The sequence below is a fragment of the Berghia stephanieae genome, chromosome 7 (genome assembly GCF_034508935.2).
Source record: "Berghia stephanieae isolate SIO BIC M18660-M18661 chromosome 7, UCSD_Bste_1.3, whole genome shotgun sequence".
In the NCBI taxonomy this organism is placed as follows: domain Eukaryota; kingdom Metazoa; phylum Mollusca; class Gastropoda; order Nudibranchia; family Aeolidiidae; genus Berghia; species Berghia stephanieae.
This window is the reverse complement of record NC_088366.1, coordinates 30,344,061-30,368,546: the sequence shown is the minus strand read 5'-3', so window position 1 is coordinate 30,368,546 and position 24,486 is coordinate 30,344,061. Positions and strand designations below refer to the sequence as shown.

General features: G+C 34.9%; 2 protein-coding genes across 3 annotated transcripts in view; both read right to left on the bottom strand.

Annotated features, from left to right (window-relative positions):
* LOC144977044 (uncharacterized) overlaps positions 1-2,085 on the bottom strand; it is a 16,737-nt gene extending 14,652 nt beyond the window's left edge. For both annotated transcript variants that reach the window (XM_078921764.1, XM_078921763.1), the window contains exons 1-2: positions 2,051-2,085; positions 588-831 (exon numbers count right to left, since the gene is read on the bottom strand). In XM_078921764.1, the coding sequence (XP_078777890.1) occupies positions 588-831; positions 2,051-2,058 (252 nt within the window). In that variant the 5' untranslated portion in view covers positions 2,059-2,085. The remainder of the gene's footprint in view (positions 1-587; positions 832-2,050) is intronic.
* Positions 2,086-6,162: 4,077 nt separating this feature from the next.
* On the bottom strand, positions 6,163-24,135 carry LOC144977041 (transmembrane protein 231-like). Its single transcript, XM_078921761.1, has 7 exons — positions 23,938-24,135; positions 22,643-22,809; positions 21,893-22,021; positions 20,925-21,068; positions 14,703-14,784; positions 12,536-12,641; positions 6,163-12,266 (listed from the first exon to the last, which is right to left on the bottom strand). Exons 1-7 carry the CDS (start codon positions 24,074-24,076, stop codon positions 12,101-12,103), a joined length of 933 nt encoding a protein of 310 aa, XP_078777887.1. The 5' UTR covers positions 24,077-24,135; the 3' UTR covers positions 6,163-12,100.
* Between the last annotated feature and the right edge of the window lie 351 nt (positions 24,136-24,486).

Here is a 24,486-nt window from a genome sequence, read left to right as displayed (position 1 = left end):
TTTACTTGTGTGTTAACATGTTATTGTGTGAGGTTATTCTATTGATTTATATTAAAGTATTTCTGAATTAACGGGGATTAATACTTATCTTATGAACCTGATCTATCCATATATAACGTGATAACGTGCCACATCTACCACAACAACTACCTATTTCTTTAAACTTAAAACTTTATTACTGTCTGTGTCCAGTCGCCAGGAACTAAATCTATCTATAACAGGGTGAAAGAGACACCAGGAGACTTCTGTACCTGGGGAAACTATTTTACCTCTATTTATCTTCACCTATTCGCTACCTCTCCTCCACATTTGCGACAATTATCATCATCATCATCATCACCATCATCATCATCATCATCATCATCGTCGTCGTCGTCGTCGTCGTCATCATCATCATCATCATCATCATCATCATCATTTTCATCACCATCATCATCATCATCGTCGTCGTCGTCGTCATCATCATCATCATCATCATCATCATCATCATCACCACCACCATCGTCATCATCATCATCATCATCATCATCATCATCATCATCATCATCATCATCATCACTACCACTATCAATTATAACAATACTGACCCTTGTATACGGTATCCCCGAATTCGGGCCATACTCTTTTCGATACTGTGTCCTATAGCCGTAATACAAGGCCCAATTCATAAAATCTTCCTGTGTGTGCGCTCCTTTCTCAGGCTTCCGATTGCCCAGACAAGGGTCCCAACCGGACCGCGCCAACGCTTCCCTGGGGTGTGTCTGGAAATGGACGGTTTGAGGTCCGCAGACCGGTTTGGATACTACGTTGTCAATGACGTTGTTCTGGTATCTTGAGAAAGAAAAAGAGCATGCCTTTTCCCCTTCCCTTGTAAAATGTGTGACCAATCGCCTCAAAACGATATGGATCAATAGATTTTTGACCAATCAAAACGCGGGTTTTGTGACACGCCTCAAGCCCATTCGGACAAATATAACTGGTTGATTACAAACAATGGAATGAAGGAAGTTGACATTCTCTGCTCTCTTTTATTGTTTTTTAGATCACTAGCTGTGTGATTAGTTCCCATTTGATTCACTCAATCAGACTATAAATTTAAAATGTTACGCATAGTTTTATATGATTGGACCTTGGTCAGCCGTGTAGGACAGGCGAGCTTTTTTACTTATACTCATAGCGTCGATCATGATACCTTGTTGTTTGCTTAAATAAACATTAATTGTCATTGTTTACATTTGGACGACCGTCCAAGGGGCGTGGTTATGTTCATTTAACTAGGTGTCTATTATGTCGGTGCAGTTTGTTAAAGATTATAGTTATAGCCAACAATAATATGGAACTTGGTTAAGCTTTTATGTTCTATTTGGGGAAATTAATGTAATTTCTTAAAATGATAAATTAAAATGTCACAAATCTGGTCTTTTCTTCTTCTACATCTTCCCCCTCCTCCTCCTCCTCCTCCTCCTCCTCCTCCTCATCCTCCTCCTCCTCCTCCTCTTCCTTCTTCTTCTTCTTCTTCTTCTTCTTCTTCTTCTTCTTCTTCTTCTTCTTCTTCTTCTTCTTGAAATGCAGTAAATAAATAAATAAATAAATATCAACTTTTCTGATTCTAGTGATTTTGTTTTGTTTTGTTTTGTTTTGTTTTGTTTTATTGAGGACAATAGATAGAAATATAGTTTCCAAACATGACAAGAATTTTTTTTTTCATTTCTTTCCATTTCAAAGATAAAATTCAATATCACTCCAAACAGCAGGTCTGACATTCGAACCCAATTCTGGGCCTAGTTTACCATTGTTGTAATGGACAATATTTTGCGTCATTTTTTGAGATTTCCATTACTACAATAAGCCCATACATTCATACATAATAATGAATTAGGTTATCAAACCTGCAAATAAGTGCGCGTCGCCCTGACTCAATAACTCAATGTCTCTTTGATACGATAAATCACAAATTAAGGTTTGAAAGAAAGGAGTTGTGATAAGAAATATATTCAATGTCGCTGTTTAAGTGTTATGAAAAGTCAAGAAAAAAAATGATTAGGCTTACTCTGGCATGATAGCTTCGATGTTCAGACCATTGCGTTTACAAAATAAATAGGGTACTGTTCTATACTGGTATCAGAAAGTGCGTGTTTTGAATCTGTGAGAGAAAGCTGCAACACTAGTGCAATATTAAAATCTGAAAAGTTGTTTGCCGATACAGTTGTCGACGCCCCTTCATTGTAGGCATTGAAGTGCCGTCTTGATGCTCATTGTGAAACAGAAAAATACTGTTTGTAAAGTTAAATTCAGACACCTCCTTCCACTATGTGGCATGCCCAGTTTTGAGAGACTTGAATTAAATACGTTCACGAATACACAAGAGCAGATAAAAGGCTGTAAAAGCCTACATAAATCTGGACTTATATCATATCATATCATACTCTGCCAGATGAAGCAGAGAGAAAAATACGATGAAAAAGAACACGATTTCCCCAAAAATTAAGACTTATTCGAACGGTTACGGACAAGGTACACAAATTGCACGTTGTGATTTATCGTATCAAAGAGACATTGAGTATTGAGTCAGGGCGACATGCACACATTTGCAGGTTTGATAACCTAATATCAAGAGGTATGAGTTTCGATCCCCAGTCGTGAAGTGCTCTTCTTTTTTCTGATTTTAAAAATTAAAGCAATATTTGTCTTCGCATTCTTTTTTTCAGATTTAGAATTTTTATTTCTTTTTTGAAAACTTTTAGATTGATGAATTTTAATCACTTTTAGGTTAATAAACCAACTCAAAATTGGTTTTGACTATTTGCAACGTATATATATATATTATATATATATATAATATATATATATATATATATATATATATATATATATATTATATATATATATATGTAGGTCTGACATCTGAAAGCAAGTATGGGCCTTGTTTGACATTGTTGTCGTTTCTTTTTAGATTTCCATGACTTCAATGAGCCCATAATAAATTGGGTTATCGGGCCTGCAAATAAGTGCACGTCGTCTATATGTTAATGTTATAATATGTAGCAGCATTGAACAATTCCTTTTCCACATCTTAAATAATATCGGTCAGTTCCTTTATATTAGTCGGGTATAGAATGTGTGCGTTTAAGTAAAATACTCACCTGTTCCACTCGCAGATAAATATTATCAACATACAAAACTGTATGCAATCTTAAACATTGTCTGTAGAATTAATTAATTGACCTCGCTCTGCTCTTTGTTATTGTTTTCTGTTTGCTTGACTTAAATTAATTTTTTTTGGGGGGGGTTTTTTTACTTGGGGGGGGGGGGTTCTACTTTTTGGGGGTTTTTGTTTGTTTTGTGTTTGTGTGTTTGTGTGTGTGTGGGGGGGGGGGGGGGGGGTTGTTGGGGATTTTTTTAGGGAGGGGTTGTTTGGTTGGTGTTTTAAGTTGTTTTGTTTTTGTTTTTTTAAGGTTTTTTACGCTAGTAGGTCATTTCAGCTCCAGTAAAAAGGAAAATAATAGAGAAAAAATTGTAGAAATTAAAAGCATAAAAGGAAAGGGGACTAGTTCAATTAGGGAACAGGTTCCACCTAGTAATCCACAGATGTGTCCATTTTGAAATTATCTTTAAGACCCAAATCAGGCACAAGCAAAGGACACACTCGATAACTTACAAGGTACAATAATATACGTATTAATAACCAATAAGTATTTATTTATTATCACAACTCCTTTCTTTCAAATCTTAATTTGGGACTATAATAGCACATAACAGAGATATGTAAATGGGAAATTTAGAATCTCTCCGGTGACCTCTGCCCATCATGGGAACTCAGAAGACCCACCAAGTCGTTACCGATTAAAGACCGTGTGATTCGTTCTCACTACAATATTACAAATGGTTGATCTTGCAGGCAGAACTGGGGAGTATTTGATTTAAACGTATACCATCATAGTCTGGGAGAATTTAGCGAGAACTTATCACCCAATTGGCGGTCATAAAACAATAACAAATCCGACTGACGTCAACTTCATTTATTCTATAATTTATCTGAGTTGAATGTGACAATTTAGTGCAAAGATTGTCTTACCCATCATTATGGCAGAATGTTCATTGTCATCCGTCCAGACATTGTCCACACTCGCTTTCACTTAATACATTTAAGAGATAACAGCTATGAGTTTAACAACTTAATACTCTGTCTTTCATTTAACAATGTCTTTCATTTAATGATGTATAGCGCCAGTGGCTTAGCCGTAAAATGTCTTGTTTTGTAACAACGTCACGCAATATCGAGCGTGGTCATTGACCTTATGAATGATTGGGTTCGGGACACACTGAAGGCATCTATGTATTTATTTTCCTTGAGCAAAAAAACTTAGACCTTTATGCTCACTTTGTGGCGCTGTATTGCGATCAACGCCTACGTTAACTCGGTCCTGTTTCGAGATAGGCCCTATATAAAATTTATCTCCCCTGGTGAATGAAAGGAACTACTGTATATTTTTATTCTTCATTTAGAATTACAACCAAAAAATTCTGGTCCCAGTTTAGTCTCATTCGGTGAGACATTTTGCATACACTCGACTCGGGTGTCAATAAGTGCCTGGTTATAGACAATTGACATATAATGTAAGTGTCCATCTAAAAAGGAAGCTCGTAGAATATGGAATCGATAAGTCAGTCCATTATGGCCTGGTGGTGGTGGTGGTTGGGGGGGGGGATGAAGAATTGTGAAGTATGGCCTCGCAAAGTACTTCCAACAAGATCAAACAGACTGTTATCCAGTCACTGGTAGGTGGACAGAAGATCAGATAACTGTATTGATCAGGCCTTCACAAGCAAACGGACATGTTTCAAATCCTGATTAAGACGCCCTTCTTTAAGGCAGACCCTTCTTGTCACCAGATCAGAGGAGAAAGCAAACGGCAAACATTTCATTTTTTTTTCTGCCCGTTAAGTTGCAAGGGATATGACCCCACATTTATAAGTTGGCAGTAATGTTTTGTGTTTGCTTATGTCCCTTGAAAATCAGATTTAAGTAGCAAGGATTGGATAATATTGTGGTGGGTATGCTTGGATCTCGTAAATACACATTCCAGTTTCCTCAGCCTGAAGGGTTCCACGTTTAAAATCCTGTCATTGCTAAATTTCTTGCTGTTCCACATCTATTCTATAAAAAAAGAACATTCATAGAGTCATATAGTGCACTCCAACAGATTAACCATGCTCAATGGGCTTCACATGTTTGATTTATTCCCCCAGCACGCCGTATGGAACCATATTTCCATTGTAAACTGTACTAGTCCCCTGCCAGGTGTCCTTTATGTACTAACGCTCTTACAATATCTGTCACTGTTTGTAGCTAGGTACTCATTCACAGCTGTGTCGAGTCGGGTATTATGCATTAAGTGCTTTACCCGAGGACACAATACTGGGACCAGAATTTGTTTACTGTCACCAATACAGCAACTGATCATATTTAACATTGCTTGACTTATGTGACAACACGAGATACCCTATTTCTGAACCACCAAGCCACGCTCAGGTCTGTACCATGCATACAATTTAAACTAGACATTTACTCACATACAAGCATGCGCGAACACACACACACACACACACATGCATACACACATATCCCCCTTCCCTCCTTTTCTCATCCCTCACAAAGTCCATATTGGAAATCACAATATATACAACTTGAGAGTTTAAATATTGCAGTACCCACTAATTACTCAAGAGCGTTTGGCAAGGGGTTTCAAGCCAAGAGAAAAACTTGAACTGAAGGACGAGACATGACACTTACTATAACAAAATTGTTTTTCAAAAGCGACAGTGTTGTTATTGGTCGAGCACTCATTTTACATCTGCATGTAGTGAGAGAATGTGAGTAAAGAGTCTTTTTAAACAACATATCGGCTCGCCTGACTTGAACTTGAACCACCTTTTCATTATTCGGCGAAGGTGAGATGAAATTCATCACAAAATGAAGATAACAGTCTTACGACTCTTCTATCACAAAGAGCTTTTTGCCAGATCTAACAGACTCAGCTACCAAATCATTGCTGGATGGAAAGAGGGACCAGGTGGGAAAAAAATCTTTCTCTAAACCCAACATAAAGACCAGTCCTTTTCCAAGAGTTCCGGGACCCCAGTAAAAGAAAAGAGAGACAGTTTTAATAATTTCGTGATTTATTGTTGCATCTTTTGAGATAGCATTAACTATAACAAAAACTAGATAATAAAAATATGAATCTTAAAATGTTCTAACATTGTCAATATACTAAGTCTAATTTTTTTTTAATGGTACCGACATCTTGCTTTTTTAAAATTTTGCACTATGATTAAACATAAATAATATTCAAACAAGAAACGGAATGATATTTTTAAAATGAATGTCTAATATGTTACTGCAATGGACGGAATAACATGAAGAAATCATGACAAACTAAAAATTTTGACTCACAATCTCAAATTTGCTAAGTATGATTAAATAATATAGTAGAAATATTATTGTATATGTATTAAACATGGAGCCAATGAATCTTTCATTATATTATTTTAATTTTTTTTTTTAATTTATCATTTAAAAACAAACAAAAGAATCATTGTTGAAAAATCTCTCTCTCTCTCTTTCTCTCTCTCTCTCTCTCTCTCTCTCTCTCTCTCTCTCTCTCTCTCTCTCTCTCTCTCTCTCTCTCAGTATCTAGCCATCTTACTCATCCTTACTTAAATCGTTCTTTTTCTTATCTTAAAATTCACCCCAAAAACAAAAGCGACAACAGAAACTCTTCCTTGTATTCACAATATGATGAAACTCAAAGGTTTACGCATCAGGCCAGTCTTATACTATTCATCATTGTTCATGTCACATAATATATACAAAAGAAAATATGTACTTAATGCATCAAGATGGACATTCCTTCACATTCACTTTCAAACTGCGCATAATTGACACAACTGCATTAATACCACATACTTTGGCCAACCATTAAAGAAAAGAGTGTTGATTTTGAAAACAGACAGGGAAAATTCAACATGCAGGTGTTTGAGAATTAAATTATGATAATTTTTTTTTTTAAATATGCACCATTTCATGTCACCATCACTTGTTTTCCAAACAAACATCACAACACTATCAAATTCAGTTGAGATTCAATTTCACTTTATTTTCTTACATACAGAAAATGTCTTATCTCTAATTTGTTCACATCCACACACGTTTGAACATTCTCTCGTTGTAACTTCATCGCCAACATTGTCACACCTTTCAACAAATCTTATATGTACAAACAATTGTACGATCTTTTGAAATCATTGAGTACATAAGCCAGTTTATGATAAGTTATTATATGATAAATGTTTTTAGATTTTTTCAAGCAAAATGTTCTCCCACCCAATTTACTAAAATCAGATTCCAATAAAAAGTAAAAAGTAAAAGATATATTTCTAAAATTTATCTTATTCTCCTCAAAGTTTTCACTCCAACTGATTCCCAATCGAATTATGTTTATTTTTAAAACTTTTATTGTTTGTTCGTGACTTATCTTGAGTAGGAAATTAATCAACCTAAACAAATAATACCTTTAAGGTTAGTGTTCGATTTTAAACGTGCCTGACAAAACATTTTACCAATACCAGCAAGAAAGCAATAACTATAACAGCCATGCCACTCCAGCTTCAATGAAATTTCTTGATGAAATCTATTTGGCCAGTATTTGTGATTAGACAAATAATAATCTGGTGTTTTTTAAATCAACATCACATGTAAAGGAGTGACAATGAAAAAAAAACATTTTGTTATAAGCCTTGATCTGCATAGAATAGAACAGATTAAACAACAACTGAGAATGTATGAAGTTTATTTGATTCCTTGCGTTAATGATTCATTTTTTATTCAATTGAAAACATTTTCTAGCAAAGCCAACACACTGAGGGCCCAGGAGTGATTTAATACAACACCATCCATATGATGGATTCAATTTCACTTTATTTTCTTACATACAGAAAATGTCTTATCTCTAATTTGTTCACATCCACACACGTTTGAACATTCTCTCGTTGTAACTTCATCGCCAACATTGTCACACCTTTCAACAAATCTTATATGTACAAACAATTGTACGATCTTTTGAAATCATTGAGTACATAAGCCAGTTTATGATAAGTTATTATATGATAAATGTTTTTAGATTTCTTTCAAGCAAAATGTTCTCCCACCCAATTACTAAAATCAGATTCCAATAAAAAGTAAAAAGTAAAAGATATATTTCTAAAATTTATCTTATTCTCCTCAAAGTTTTCACTCCAACTGATTCCCAATCGAATTATGTTTATTTTTAAAACTTTTATTGTTTGTTCGTGACTTATCTTGAGTAGGAAATTAATCAACCTAAACAAATAATACCTTTAAGGTTAGTGTTCGATTTTAAACGTGCTGACAAAACATTTTACCAATACCAGCAAGAAAGCAATAACTATAACAGCCATGCCACTCCAGCTTCAATGAAATTTCTTGATGAAATCTATTTGGCCAGTATTTGTGATTAGACAAATAATAATCTGGTGTTTTTTAAAATCAACATCACATGTAAAGGAGTGACAATGAAAAAAAAACATTTTGTTATAAGCCTTGATCTGCATAGAATAGAACAGATTAAACAACAACTGAGAATGTATGAAGTTTATTTGATTCCTTGCGTTAATGATTCATTTTTTATTCAATTGAAAACATTTTCTAGCAAAGCCAACACACTGAGGGCCCAGGAGTGATTTAATACAACACCATCCATATGATGGATTCAATTTCACTTTATTTTCTTACATACAGAAAATGTCTTATCTCTAATTTGTTCACATCCACACACGTTTGAACATTCTCTCGTTGTAACTTCATCGCCAACATTGTCACACCTTTCAACAAATCTTATATGTACAAACAATTGTACGATCTTTTGAAATCATTGAGTACATAAGCCAGTTTATGATAAGTTATTATATGATAAATGTTTTTAGATTTCTTTCAAGCAAAATGTTCTCCCACCCAATTACTAAAATCAGATTCCAATAAAAAGTAAAAAGTAAAAGATATATTTCTAAAATTTATCTTATTCTCCTCAAAGTTTTCACTCCAACTGATTCCCAATCGAATTATGTTTATTTTTAAAACTTTTATTGTTTGTTCGTGACTTATCTTGAGTAGGAAATTAATCAACCTAAACAAATAATACCTTTAAGGTTAGTGTTCGATTTTAAACGTGCTTGACAAAACATTTTACCAATACCAGCAAGAAAGCAATAACTATAACAGCCATGCCACTCCAGCTTCAATGAAATTTCTTGATGAAATCTATTTGGCCAGTATTTGTGATTAGACAAATAATAATCTGGTGTTTTTTAAAATCAACATCACATGTAAAGGAGTGACAATGAAAAAAAAACATTTTGTTATAAGCCTTGATCTGCATAGAATAGAACAGATTAAACAACAACTGAGAATGTATGAAGTTTATTTGATTCCTTGCGTTAATGATTCATTTTTTATTCAATTGAAAACATTTTCTAGCAAAGCCAACACACTGAGGGCCCAGGAGTGATTTAATACAACACCATCCATATGATGGATTCAATTTCACTTTATTTTCTTACATACAGAAAATGTCTTATCTCTAATTTTGTTCACATCCACACACGTTTGAACATTCTCTCGTTGTAACTTCATCGCCAACATTGTCACACCTTTCAACAAATCTTATATGTACAAACAATTGTACGATCTTTTGAAATCATTGAGTACATAAGCCAGTTTATGATAAGTTATTATATGATAAATGTTTTAGATTTCTTTCAAGCAAAATGTTCTCCCACCCAATTACTAAAATCAGATTCCAATAAAAAGTAAAAAGTAAAAGATATATTTCTAAAATTTATCTTATTCTCCTCAAAGTTTTCACTCCAACTGATTCCCAATCGAATTATGTTTATTTTTAAAACTTTTATTGTTTGTTCGTGACTTATCTTGAGTAGGAAATTAATCAACCTAAACAAATAATACCTTTAAGGTTAGTGTTCGATTTTAAACGTGCTTGACAAAACATTTTACCAATACCAGCAAGAAAGCAATAACTATAACAGCCATGCCACTCCAGCTTCAATGAAATTTCTTGATGAAATCTATTTGGCCAGTATTTGTGATTAGACAAATAATAATCTGGTGTTTTTTAAAATCAACATCACATGTAAAGGAGTGACAATGAAAAAAAAAACATTTTGTTATAAGCCTTGATCTGCATAGAATAGAACAGATTAAACAACAACTGAGAATGTATGAAGTTTATTTGATTCCTTGCGTTAATGATTCATTTTTATTCAATTGAAAACATTTTCTAGCAAAGCCAACACACTGAGGGCCCAGGAGTGATTTAATACAACACCATCCATATGATGGATTCAATTTCACTTTATTTTCTTACATACAGAAAATGTCTTATCTCTAATTTGTTCACATCCACATACGTTTGAACATTCTCTCGTTGTAACTTCATCGCCAACATTGTCACACCTTTCAACAAATCTTATATGTACAAACAATTGTACGATCTTTTGAAATCATTGAGTACATAAGCCAGTTTATGATAAGTTATTATATGATAAATGTTTTTAGATTTCTTTCAAGCAAAATGTTCTCCCACCCAATTACTAAAATCAGATTCCAATAAAAAGTAAAAAGTAAAAGATATATTTCTAAAATTTATCTTATTCTCCTCAAAGTTTTCACTCCAACTGATTCCCAATCGAATTATGTTTATTTTTAAAACTTTTATTGTTTGTTCGTGACTTATCTTGAGTAGGAAATTAATCAACCTAAACAAATAATACCTTTAAGGTTAGTGTTCGATTTTAAACGTGCCTGACAAAACATTTTACCAATACCAGCAAGAAAGCAATAACTATAACAGCCATGCCACTCCAGCTTCAATGAAATTTCTTGATGAAATCTATTTGGCCAGTATTTGTGATTAGACAAATAATAATCTGGTGTTTTTTAAAATCAACATCACATGTAAAGGAGTGACAATGAAAAAAAAACATTTTGTTATAAGCCTTGATCTGCATAGAATAGAACAGATTAAACAACAACTGAGAATGTATGAAGTTTATTTGATTCCTTGCGTTAATGATTCATTTTTTATTCAATTGAAAACATTTTCTAGCAAAGCCAACACACTGAGGGCCCAGGAGTGATTTAATACAACACCATCCATATGTTTAATTAAAGGCTATTTACCAACGGTCTTTTATGATGTTAATTCAAAAGAATTCGTTTTTTTAAATTATTTCTTGATTGTTTGTTCACATATATTAGTCATTTGATAGGCCTAGAACGGAAAAATGATGAGAAATTTAAAATACATTTTCTTTTCATATACAGATATATTTAAGAGATATGAAAAAAGATTATCTGGGCTTACAAGAACCTGAAATATATATGATCTCTGCCAAAAGGGATGCAATCAAGTGCTTAAGAAATAATAATTACCTTAATTCTCTCGAGTTCATATGAATGGAAAATCAAACAATTTTGTTCAATTTTCAATCATGGTGAACTCGAGAGCGTTAAGATAATCATTCCCCTCCCCACAATAAAGGATACACAAACTCGACTGTCATCATCCTGCAAATGATCCCACTCAAAAAAAACCCAAAATGTTCTGATTCGAGAAAATGGATGGTGAGCTAAGTTGAAGAGGACAAAAGATTTAAGAGGTGTAAAAAAAGGGTACAAGATTGACATCCTTTACCCACAAGGGATGGTGAATGGACTTCAATGTGGTCAGGATTGTAAACCGTTCAACTACAAAAATACATGGTTTTCTAATTTCAGGCCAAGATTTCTCATCAACAAATGACGCACCATCTCTATAAACATTGGGTAAAACTATCCAATTAAAATGCTTAATTTTGAGATATGTGACGAAGCTATTTTTTCCCACTGGGCTGTTATATCTTCTGCAGTTTATTTAAATCTCCTGCAAAGAAGGGTATCTTTGAGTTGAACGGTTTTCTTTATTTATGAATGTAAAAATCCTAATTCTAATCATGTCGTAAATCATCACGATGCTTTGGCCTTCATTCCTGGCATTTCCACCACTGTTGTCACGACCTGATGCTGGAACACAAAGACCTTGACCTTGTTGAAGATGTAGAGGAAGAGGAGGAGCACAGATGCATACTGGACCCATCCCCATTTGATTAGGTACCAAAAGCCTGGAGTATAGCTGGCATGTGTTAAGGAATCAATTACTAAAAGAAGTTCGGTTAGAAGATAATTTTTTTTACATACAACGTCTATGCTAATTAATTGCTCTTATCCTACATGTCAAACAAAAACCATCATCATTCTCTCATCACCAACACCGTAAGCATTATTTTCACCATCATTATAATCATTCATCCCACCATCATCAATATCATTACAGCTTCCACCATCATCATCAATCATTATTTCATTGACCGGGAATTAAAATGGAACTAAAATAAAGGATACTATACAACTTCCTCTGGATAATAGATCATGGAGGAGATGGTGAATGGTGAGCCTGGTGCACGTCCTGATGTCCACACATTGTACGAGTCAGCCAAGGTAGTTGTCACTGAATATATACAATATAATAGCATCGTTAATGATTTTCAAGGAGAGGGAATATATACATTACAAGAGCATCGTTTATAATTTTCAAGGAGAGGGAATACAATATATATTAACATTTTCAAAGAGAGGGAATGTATTTGCTATAATAGCATTGTTTATAAATTAAGGAGTTGACAGTGTTATAATCGAAAACTTTTGGACACTTTTTTCAGTCAGTTTGTCCTTCTCATTCTGCTATACAGTGACACTTGCTCGAGTGTAAACCTCTGGAAGACCACAGATGCACATTCTTCCCACTAAATCCAAGCAACTCACATTTTAGCCTTGTACCTGGAACAACGACAAAAGACATCCAATTTGATGTCATGGCACAAGACTGAAGTGCTAGAGCTCAACTGGTCGCTGATTCTGATAAATGCTAGACAATGACAAAACTGATCATTATCAAAATTGGGCCCATAAGAGATATCTGCATTTTTTGTCATCAGAATGATTCCCTACATCTATACACAAGGCCTTTAAAATGTTCTTGTTACACTAAAAATTAGAAAGTTAAAAGCGCCATATTTTTCTATAATTACAGAGTGACGATGAATAGTTTTGTTTTTTACTTATCATTTGTTTTTTTATTGGGTTTGTTCTTTTTCTTTGGGGGGGGGGGGGGGGGGGGGCTGTTGCTCTCCTGTAAAAATGGGTTTTCCATATACTAAATTTTCTGCTTCATGCATTTCCCCTGTGTAGATCAAAGCTGAATTCCGAAGCTGGTAACAAATTACACAGTCTTACAAAGGTCATTGGCCATAGTTAAGTTTTGAAGTGATATCTGAGTTTCAAAACCAGCATCTGTTTTAATCTTTTGCATAAAGAGGATCAGCTGGGGCACACGAGCACAGTTTCACTATCATTTTTGCAAGAGCAGATGTCAGAATATCCACAACTGCATTGTCATGGCAGAACAGTTTTATTTATACAATATTTACAGATAGCAGTGCTTTAAACTCTATTTCTTTATATTTCCAGAGTTTAAAATAAATTATGTGCATATCTATATAACGCATGGTTTAACCATGCTCATTTGCGCTTAATAATGTAATTATCATACCTTTAAATGGAAGAAAATTTCTACAATAAGTAGTATAAGTCATCTGACAGGTGTCATTTTTGTATGGTCACTTTTACAATATGTTCAACTGACATTTTATGTACAGCAATTTTCACTGAATGTGTTCAAAAAGCTTTGTAGGGAGTTCCAAGCCAATTGCATTTCTAAACATGTAGGACGAGACATGTAGTTTGTAACAGAATATGATTTATTTCTTTCAACATGTTGCCTGCCAGGAATTTTATTTTACACCTGTAAGATAAGAAAAAGTGAGTAAAGAGCCTTTTAAAAGGAGTCAACTTTGCACCACCCAGGACCCAACTTTACACCATACAGGACTCAACTTTACAGCAAAGCTCAAACCCTTAACAAGGTTCAGATTCAACGAAGAGTGTTATACCACAAGACTGCAACGGCACTACTGACTATGTGCAACAAGCTAGAAAAAAACAAAAACTTAGATGGCGATGGAATGAATGAGCTGGTGATCAGTTCATTGTTATCTTCAGTATGCATTTTAGTCAAAGCAATCAGCTCCTCCCACAGCCAAAATCCTGAGCATTGCTAAATATTTTAACACAGACAATTAAAAAATTGCTTGGAAATGAACAGCCCTGCAGTACAATTTCACTTAGCACATCGTTATACACCCTCAAAAAATGTAGGGCTATCTGATTCAGATCAAAGATGGCCATGCCTAAGCTCCATGGGGAAACTAAAGGGCTTTAATAAATAAGTAAGTAAGCAAACAAGTATGGATGTAAGTAAATAATAAGATAAGGAGTAAGTAATTAAATGAATATGAAAATAGCAAGTATATAATTAAGTGAGTCAGTAAATTGGTAAGTAGATAGGTAGACAGGAAAGTAATTAAATGAGCGAGTGATTGAGTAAGTAAGTAAATGAGTAAGTTAAAAAGAATAACAAAAAGCAGCAGTAGTAAACAAAATCCCACCATACCATTGCGTCTTGTGTAGGTTTTAAAGATCTCAGATAAAGAGTATGTTCCTGCATAAGGACTGGTCGCATCAACTAAAGTTTTCTGAAATATATAAATGGTGGGGAAAAAATTACAAAATAGATCAAAGGAGGAAAATCCCCCCAAAAAATGAAAAAGAACAAAAGATAAAATTCAGCTTTCTGAACATAAGCAATTCAATAAAAGAACAACGATGGCATTAGCAGTGTTTGTTTTGTTTTTTTTGTTTTTTTTTTTTTTTGTCTGGTTCAGACAATGTGCATTTAGGCACCATTTTTTCACTAGCACCCTTAGAATACTTGTCATTGTCTACAGCTAAGTACTGATCTACATCTGAGTTCACCGAAATGCTTACTCAAGGGCCCAAAACAATATAATAGTATTAAAAAAGGAACAAAATACTTAACAATTATCTTTTCGGGTTCAAAGACGCTCTTTCGCCACAACTAAAAAGAATTAAAACAGTAATAATACATAGAATCCCAAAAGATGAGAGGAGAAATAATGGGTCTTTTGACGACAAAAGGAGATGAGTGTGGTGTATTGTAGATTGCTAATGATAATTTGTTAAGTAGAAAACGTCAACAATAGTCAGCCATTTTGGAATCGAAGTGATTCTTTTTATTCTTGAAATAACGTAATCGAATACTGATATTTGGGTACTCAGGTATCCCACAATCTCCCCCTTAAAAAAAATTAGATGATGTAAAAAAAAATAAAAAATGAGCTATTATACTTTCGCTCGTTTTGGTTTACATAATGGTTCATTCATTCTTACATTTGTTTTATACAGCTTAAATGATTAATTAAGTAAATGAGAAAAAAAAAAAAAATAATGTTTGCATACGAGGGAAAAAAAATTATCTCATATATCAATGATGAGTAAGAAAAAGTGTTTCTTCTGTGTAGTACTAAACTAGTTGAAGTGGTCAACAGTTCATAATGATAAAAGAAAACACAGTAATGGACTCTAATAGTCTTAACTAGATCTAGTGTCTACTTCATGCGGCTGTGTAGATGCAAAGTGTTTTTATGTTTGTGGTCGCAACGTCACAAATATTTCTTCCAATATTATAGTCAAGCTTAAGGCTTATAAATGGCCCTGCCTACAGTGTGAATTTGTTTGGTTTTCTCACGTTGCGACCACTTCTCGTAGTGTAAGGTGCACTTGTAGTGTTGTGATTGTTTTGAGATTGCGTTCTCTGTGACATGTTGTCAGAGAGACTTAGAGAATTTGGGAATTCTCTATGTGGTGAGGGCGGGACCTCGACCTGTGACCGCGTAGAATTTGGATCTCGGTCATTCGCTGGGGTTGTTTGAACCATGGTTGGTATCTCAGCCGTTCTGAAGTTTGGGACGATGTCCAATAGTGGTGCCGGTGCTGGTTTGCTTGTGATTGCAGGGGTGTTTGTGTGAACAATTTGGTTCGGAGTGTCGTCTCCATATGGCTCCGGGAGCTGTTTTGACTTCAAAGGTGCGTGTTCCCGTTTGGGCATGTATTACGCCGTGTTGCCATCGTTGGTGTCCGCGGTAGTCTCGGACCAAGACGTTGTCTCCGTTGTCGAAGTTCCTGGTGTTGGCAGAAGAGTGAGTACGAAGCTGACGGTCTTGACATGAAGATACTCTTGTATGAATGCTTGGTCGAATGATGTCTAGGTGAGTTCGCAGATGTCTGCCAAACATAAGTGATGCTGGGCTCTCGTTTGTTGTGGTGTGTGGTGCATTCCTATAAGCAAACAGGAATCTTGCCAGTTTGGTGTGGATGGTACCCTTCTCATCTTTTGAAGCTTTCATAGCTTGTTTGAAAGTTTGGACCATTCGCTCAGCCAGCCCGTTGGTTGCTGGGTGGTAGGGTGTGCTAAGGGTGTGTTTGATTCCATTGACCTTTGTGAAGGATTTGAATTCATTGGATGTGAACTGCACAGCGTTGTCAGATACGAGCTGTTCAGGTAAACCAAATCTTGCAAAAAGATTGCTCAATATATTGATTGTTGAAATGGATGTGGCGTTGGATGTCGGTATTATTTCGGCCCATTTGGAATGGGCGTCGACGACCACTAGAAACATTAATCCCATGAATGGTCCCGCGAAGTCTATTTGAATTCTTTGCCATGGCTTGTCGGGCCAGTGCCATGGGTGAAGAGGAGCTTTCGGTGGATCAGGTTGAACTGAAGCACAACCAGGGCACCCTTTTGTAGTTGCCTCGATTTGTTTGTCAATAGCAGGCCACCAGAAGTATCCCTAGCCAAGTTTTTCATTTTGACTATACCAATTTGTCCTTCATGAAGAACACTTAAGATTTTTGCATGCAGTTTTTGTGGAGGGATGAGTCTATATCCCCAAAAGAGACAGTTTTGTTGCACTGACAGTTCGTTTTGTTTGTTGAAGTAAGGTTTCAGTTCTTCGTTGACTGTGTTTGGCCATCTGTCAGTTTGGACGTAATGTATGACTTGTGACAGTGTTTTGTCGTGCGTGATTCTTTGGCAACGTTTGCTGCGTTGACTGGTAAGGACTCTATTACTTCTGTATAGAATAGTTCATCTGCTGAATCGGCCTCTTGACTTGAGTTTGTGGTGGGTAAAGGCAATCGTGAAAATCCGTCTGCATTAGCGTTTGACTTGGAGTTCCTGTATTCGATTGAGTAGTCGAAGACTGAAAGGAAAATTGCATATCTCTGTTGTCTGGCTGCAGACATTGCAGGGACTGGTTTTGTGGGCGAGAAGATGTATTTGAGTGGCTGATGGTCAGTGATTAGTGTAAAGTGCCTGCCACATACATAATTGAAGAACTTTTTAACACCCCACGTGATAGCTAGAGCTTCTCTGTCTAGTTGGGAGTAATTCTGTTCTGCCTTATTGAGGGTTCTTGAGGCGTATGCAATAGGTCTTTCGTCGCCTTCTGGTGTGATGTGCGAGAGAACGCAGCCGATGCCGTATGGTGAAGCGTCACAGGCGAGTCGCAATGGTCGATCGGGGTCGTAGCGCATGAGGACTTTGTCCGAAGCGATCATTGTTTTTATTTGAATGAAAGCATGATCAGCTTCAGTTGACCATTCAAATTTTGTGTTATCCTGTAGAAGATTGTACAGTGGCTTCGCAATTTGAGCTACATTTTCCAGCCACTTGTGGTAATAATTTACAAGCCCGAGGAATGATCTGAGTTGTGTTTTGTTTGTTGGCTGTGGTGCGTCGATGATGGCCTTGACCTTGTTTTCGGTTTTGTGCAAGCCATTTTTGGTTATTTTGACACTGCAAAAGATAACTTCGTCTTGGAAGAATTGGCATTTTTCAAGATTGACCTTCAGTCCATACTCTTGAAGTCTAGCTAGGACTAGTAGCAGATTTTGCCAGTGTTCATCGTTTGTTTTCCCTGTGACTATCATGTCATCTTGGTTGCATTGAACTCCGGGTGTTCCCTGGAGGATTGTGTCTATTGTCTTTTGCCAAATTGCTGGTGACGAAGAAATACCAAACGCTAAACGGTTGAAGGAATACAGTCCTTTTGACGTGTTGATTGTTGTTACTTTTTGTGACGCACTGTCTAAAGGGAGCTGAAGGTATGCTTGTCTCAGATCAATTTTAGAGAATGTTTGACCTTGTTCCAAAGTAGCTAACATGTCTTCCATTTTTGGCATTGTGTATTGCTCTGTGTTAAGTGCTGGGTTGACTGTTACCTTGAAGTCACCACATATTCTCACTGTTCCATTGCTTTTCAATACGGGTACGATGGGTGTGGCCCAATCCGAGGTTGCAATTTTTGTGATTATCCCGTGTTCTTCTAAGTTGTCTAGTTCTTTCTCAACTTTTTGTTTTAAGGCGTACGGCACTGGTCTGGCTTTGTGGAATTTGGGAACGGCTCCCTCTTTTAGATGAAGTGTTGCCTCTATTCCTTTTATTTTTCCAATTCCATCTGAAAATATATCTTGAAACTGAGCTTTCAATTTTTCTGTATTGAATCTATCTTTAGGTGTCGTCATCTGATGTATGCTTTGCCAGTTCAATTTTATAGCGGCCAACCAGTTTCTTCCCAAAATCGGATTGCTGCCTTTGTCAAGTATAAGGAGTGGAAGTATTTTCTTCTGATTGTTGAGTTCTACATGAACTGAAATTTTTCCCAGTGGAATAATGGTTTCACCTGTGTATGTTTTCAGACGAACAGCTGTCTTTTCCAAATTTGGGAAGGTTTTGAATGTTTTTGTGAAGTCCCTCTTCGTCATCACTGAAACAGCAGATCCTGTGTCAACTTCCATTTTTGTAGGAATATTATTGATTTGCAAGTCTACCTTTATTTTTGGTGTGTTTCCTTCCATGTGAAACATTTCCAGTGTAAAATTATCTTCGGAAACATTGTCTTCATCTAGCTCGTGAACTTGTCGGGATTGTGAGGTTCTGTCTCCTCCTCTCCTCTGTTGTTGGCTGCCCTTCCTGGCCTGACACACTCTCTGAATGTGTCCTTGTTTGTTGCATGACTTACACACTGCATCACGGAGGTAGCAGTCGGCTCTCCTGTGGTTATTTTTCCCACATGATTGGCACGGTGGGTATGTTTGTGAGTTATGTCTTCTGTTAGTAGGTAAAGGCTGATTTGTTTTTATAATGTTGAGATCAGCTGTTGATTTGCCGGATGTTGTGTGGATTTCCGCTGCATCTCGCTGGGCAGTTTCCATTGCAAGTGCCAAAGCTGTTGCAGATTCTAAAGTGAGATTTGGCTCTTGCAAGAGTCTCTTTTGTATGGTTTCATTGCGTATTCCGCAAACAAATCTGTCACGCAGAGACATTTTTAAATTGTCTCCGAATTTGCAGTGTTCAGCCAACCGTTTTATGGATGCTAAAAAATCAGGAAGCGATTCGTCCATCGCTTGACTGCGTTTATGAAACTTGAATCTTTCAACTATCTCAAGTGGAGGGGGGCAGTAATGGTTGGACAGCAGTTTGCAAAGTTCTTCATAACTTTTACTAAAGGGAAGGTCGGGTGACGTCAAACATCGTAGTGTGTTGTACGTTTTAGCCCCGATGGATGATAGCAGAGTTGCTGTTTGTTTCTGTTCGGCAATGTCATTTGCAACAAAAAACGCATCCAGTCTTTCTTTATAGTTTGTGAAGGACTCTAGTCCTTCGTTGAAGGTGTCGGGTCTTGGCATGTTGGTATGTACACGTACAAGACTGGAGAATGCAAGCTCAATAGTTGGTAGTAGTCTGTCAATAGATTATAGTTTTATGGCTTGGTAGAATGAAAATACATGTAAACGTTATTGCACTTATCTGGGTTCTAGATGCTCGTCGCCATTTGTGGTGTATTGTAGATTGCTAATGATAATTTGTTAAGTAGAAAACGTCAACAATAGTCAGCCATTTTGGAATCGAAGTGATTCTTTTTATTCTTGAAATAACGTAATCGAATACTGATATTTGGGTACTCAGGTATCCCACAATGAGTGAAGCAAATAATATTTTTAGGCTATGAAAGCTCAATGCAAAAATGTACATTATGTCTTCGGGGTTTTTTTAAGCTGTGATATTCATTTTTGTTCAATGTATTTTACAGTCCATAACTTCTGGTAGCTTAGTCACTGTCACTCATCTGGTCACTAATCATACTCAACATTGCTTGATCAAGATTAAAGACAAAACACAGGACTGACTCTTTTAGAGCTGGAGGAAAGAAATTTGCAATCGATTAGCATCCTAGCAAAAGGGCAACAAGCAATTGTAACTTGAATGCTACAGAAACTGGGATACCCTCCAAGGCTGGGTAATTAAGATAAGATAAGATAAGATAAGATAAGATAAGATAAGATATACTTTATTCATCCAAAAAAATGGAAATTCGTTTACAGACGTGGCATGCATGAAAATGTATAAACACAAAGTTGAGAATCTATGGCGACAATGTATATATATATATATATATAATATATGCACAATTATTAAAAAATATACAACCAAGAACCAATAGCAACACTTTATATATTAATTTGATAAATTAAGATAGGCCATACCTCTGGCCTTTAGTCCGAACTTGTGTGTGTATATTTAAAAGATAGTATTTAACTTAAATCTCAGTTGCGCGTTAAAAATTCGATTTAAAGGATTACTTTTTCATGGTTCAATTTAGGAAGCCCAATTTTAAAAAGAGACTTATCAACTCAGCTATTTGACATCTAGTCTAACAGTAAACAAACCATAAAGTTTAATCAATCTTACATTATATCTCCTATCGCTGCCTTTATGACCTAAAAGCTCTTTTTGTCTCAATCTCAGATCACCATAGTGATGCAAACTGGACCCAGGCAAAGGGGAGCTATATTCAATGTATCCAAGAGATTCCATAGTGAAGGCTGAGAAACGCTGAGAGATGAAGAAGAAAATAGAAGATAATTTTTTTATTATAAATATCCAATGATAAAGATTTATGATAAATATTAGATAGGCACATTTTATTGTAAAGATATGATACAATTGTATCTGCTAACAAAAAACAAAAAAAAATATAAAATGTGAGTTGATTTATCTAATTTCCATTTGAAATCCTCCGCTTTATAGATAACAAATAGATTATTATATTATCATCAGATAATAAATCTACATGATAATATATGCCAAAGGCAGCTAACAAAAAATCAGTAATTTGGGAAACCCGTATTGGAAGAAATAAATCAGTACCAAGCCACATTTTGAAATTGGTGCAATTTAGTTCAGTTTGAACATATATTCATTTCTAAGTAAAATAACCACATTTTCACTTCTTTTTAATCCAAACTTTAACTTTAAAAATCTGAATATTGAGCAAAAAAATCCAAATGTGGCTAAATTTAAGTCCCAAAAGATTAAATCTTTATGAGTTGCAGGCCTGTAAACACACATATTCGATTATTTCCACATTTCTAATGACATTTCAATAATTTGTTAATGCTATAAAACTACTGTGCAATAAAACCCTTTACAATCACAATCATCGAAATTGGGTCGAATATTTGTAATCAAAATGATGTCTTACTTCTACACATGATCTACACATGTCTCAATAGTCTATTCTTTCTACATAAATCTTAAAAACATAAAAATGCTATGTTTGGCCATTGACAAGTCAAGCTGAATAGTTGTTTAGGTTTTCCTGTAAAAATTCAATCGTGTATAATACCAAATTGAGGCAATATATTGTCTGTCATTACCTTCAGTTTGTACTCAAAAAAGAGCAGGAGTTTAATCCCGACTACATTATCTGTGCCAGTCATTGGCATTTCAATATTGAGGGTCATGTTGTCAAATTTTCCATCTCTGTCTGTATCGTCCTCAATGACCTGTCGGAAGAAAAAACGTATTTTGATTAAAGAAAAGACAAACCTAGTCAAAATTTAAATTTATTGTTTGCATGATAAACACGAATTCATATCTAATTTACTAAGTTGGTCTACTTCTCTGTGACTCAAATATCAGAAACATGTCAATCATTTCTCTAATTGCTCTTCTTATTTTTTCAAAAGATATAATATAAGCATGGACACCAAATTTGGATTACATATATTTTTTAGCCTCTTCCTGCAAACAGAAGGAATATCATCACATTACTTACGATGAAGACAGCATCCTTCTAATTCAGATTTTTTTGTTCATCAAAAAAAAAATATATACTTATTAGAAATATATGTTGTTGATGTTCTTTTTCTTAGGAAAATTAGTGATAACACTGTACTTATTGCTTTTCAGGTCAAGCTTTTAAAAAATTGTCTTGTTTTGATTAACTTCTCTGGAAAAATCACAAAAATGGTCAGAAGGATCACAGTTAGTGAAGTTTAAAACCCGAGGTCATCAACAATGTAATATTTGTTACTAGCTTAATTTAGAGAGGAGCTAGCTCTTTCAGTAAATAAACTGAAATTTATCCAACATATATTTCAGACCTATCTGCTTTTACTATTCACCTTGACAATTGGAATCCTTAACTGTGACTGAAGCAGGTGGTTGTACTGCTGAAATGTGCTGTAAACAGCTGGTCTATCTGAATTCTGCAGGTCAACAATCATAATGAACTGCTTTTTGAAATGCACGGTTGGCTGTTCTCTATAGGTTGCCTCTCGCAACCAAAAGCCTGAAAAATGGAGAAAAGTTATATTATCATAATTAAAGTAGTCTTCTAGATTCATAACACTTGTGTGGATAGAGTTTATTTTTGTATCTGTAGCATTAAGATTTGCTTGCTACCCCTTTGATTGGATACTAGTCTATTGCAAAGTATTTTCGGCCAAATATAACAGACCCAGCTACCCTATATAATAATAATAATAATAATAATAATAATAATAATAATAATAATAATAATAATAATAATAAAATAATAATAATAATAATAATAATAATAATAATAATAATAATAATAATAATAATAATAACGATGATGATGACAATAATAAAAAATAATAATAACGATGATGATGATGATGATGATAATAATAATGAATAATATAATAATAATAATATAATAATAATAATAATAATAATATAATAATAATAATAATAATAATAATAATAATAATAATAATAACAATATTAAAAATAATAAAGAAAGATGCTCAAATCAACAATTTTAATCATATTAATAATTAAATTCTCTCTCTCTCTCTCTCTCTCTCTCTCTCTCTCTCTCTCTCTCTCTCTCTCTCTCTCTCTTTCTTTTCTATCCATTTACTTCAATATCTCTCTCCCATTTATTAAAAACAAATTGAGCTTTTATGCCCAATATCCACTAAATGTGCTCAAAGCGCTTTACAAGGGGGCCCTGGCCAACAGCAACATTTAACATTTAGGACGGGACATGACGCCTGTTAGGCGATGTTATAATTTTTTCGGACAGAGACAACGCTATTAACGGTCAGGTTCTCATTTTACACATGAGCACGATGAGAGAATGTGAGTAGAGAGCCTTCTCCAAGAACTCAACTTCAACTATGCGCCGAGCGAGGCCAGGACCTTCCGATCCGAAAGCGAGTGTCATACCACAGGACCACATAGCCGCACAATTTACAATTAATACCCTTGGTTTGTTCCTAAAGTGGAAGAATATACAACCAAAGCTGTTAGGGATACCGATAACAAATGAAATGAAAAAGAAAAAAAGTTTAAAATTTAAATTTAAACAAGACAAAACACGTCTTCACTGGCAAAAATGTCTCCTTGAAACTTCACTAAGAAACAAAAGTAAATTATACAACAACATTACCGTAACTCCGGTAAACAACAAGTAAAGGAGATATGAATGTAAGAGCCAGAATGGCTATCATCAATAAGGTGGCCTTAGAAACCACTGGTGTTTTGTGGCGTTGGAGCAAAGGATGTGAAAATATCTCGTAGATCGCCATTTTCAAACAAACTAGTAGAGCAGTGAATCACAGTTCCAATTTCAATCGTTAAAATGTTTTGAAATTAAAATATGTGAAATAAATAAAGAGACGAATTTAAAAAATCAACAATCAAAAACAAACAAACAAAAAAAAAAACCCCGAAAAAACTCAAAGCTGTGAGTGAACAATCTTTATGGATAAAATAGCTCAATGAAGAAATTGATAAATATGCCAGATTGTTTTTTATATCATTAAAATGGATAAAGTTAATTTGGCTCGTTGTTGTGTCTTTAGTTTTTTGTTGTTTTTTTTTTACCATGTAGTAACTTGATTATTTTTTTAAATTTTACTCTTTATGAACTTTATGCATTTCTTACCTGTTGTATATTGAAATAGTAGATAAACAATTTATAGAGGAATTGTTTACT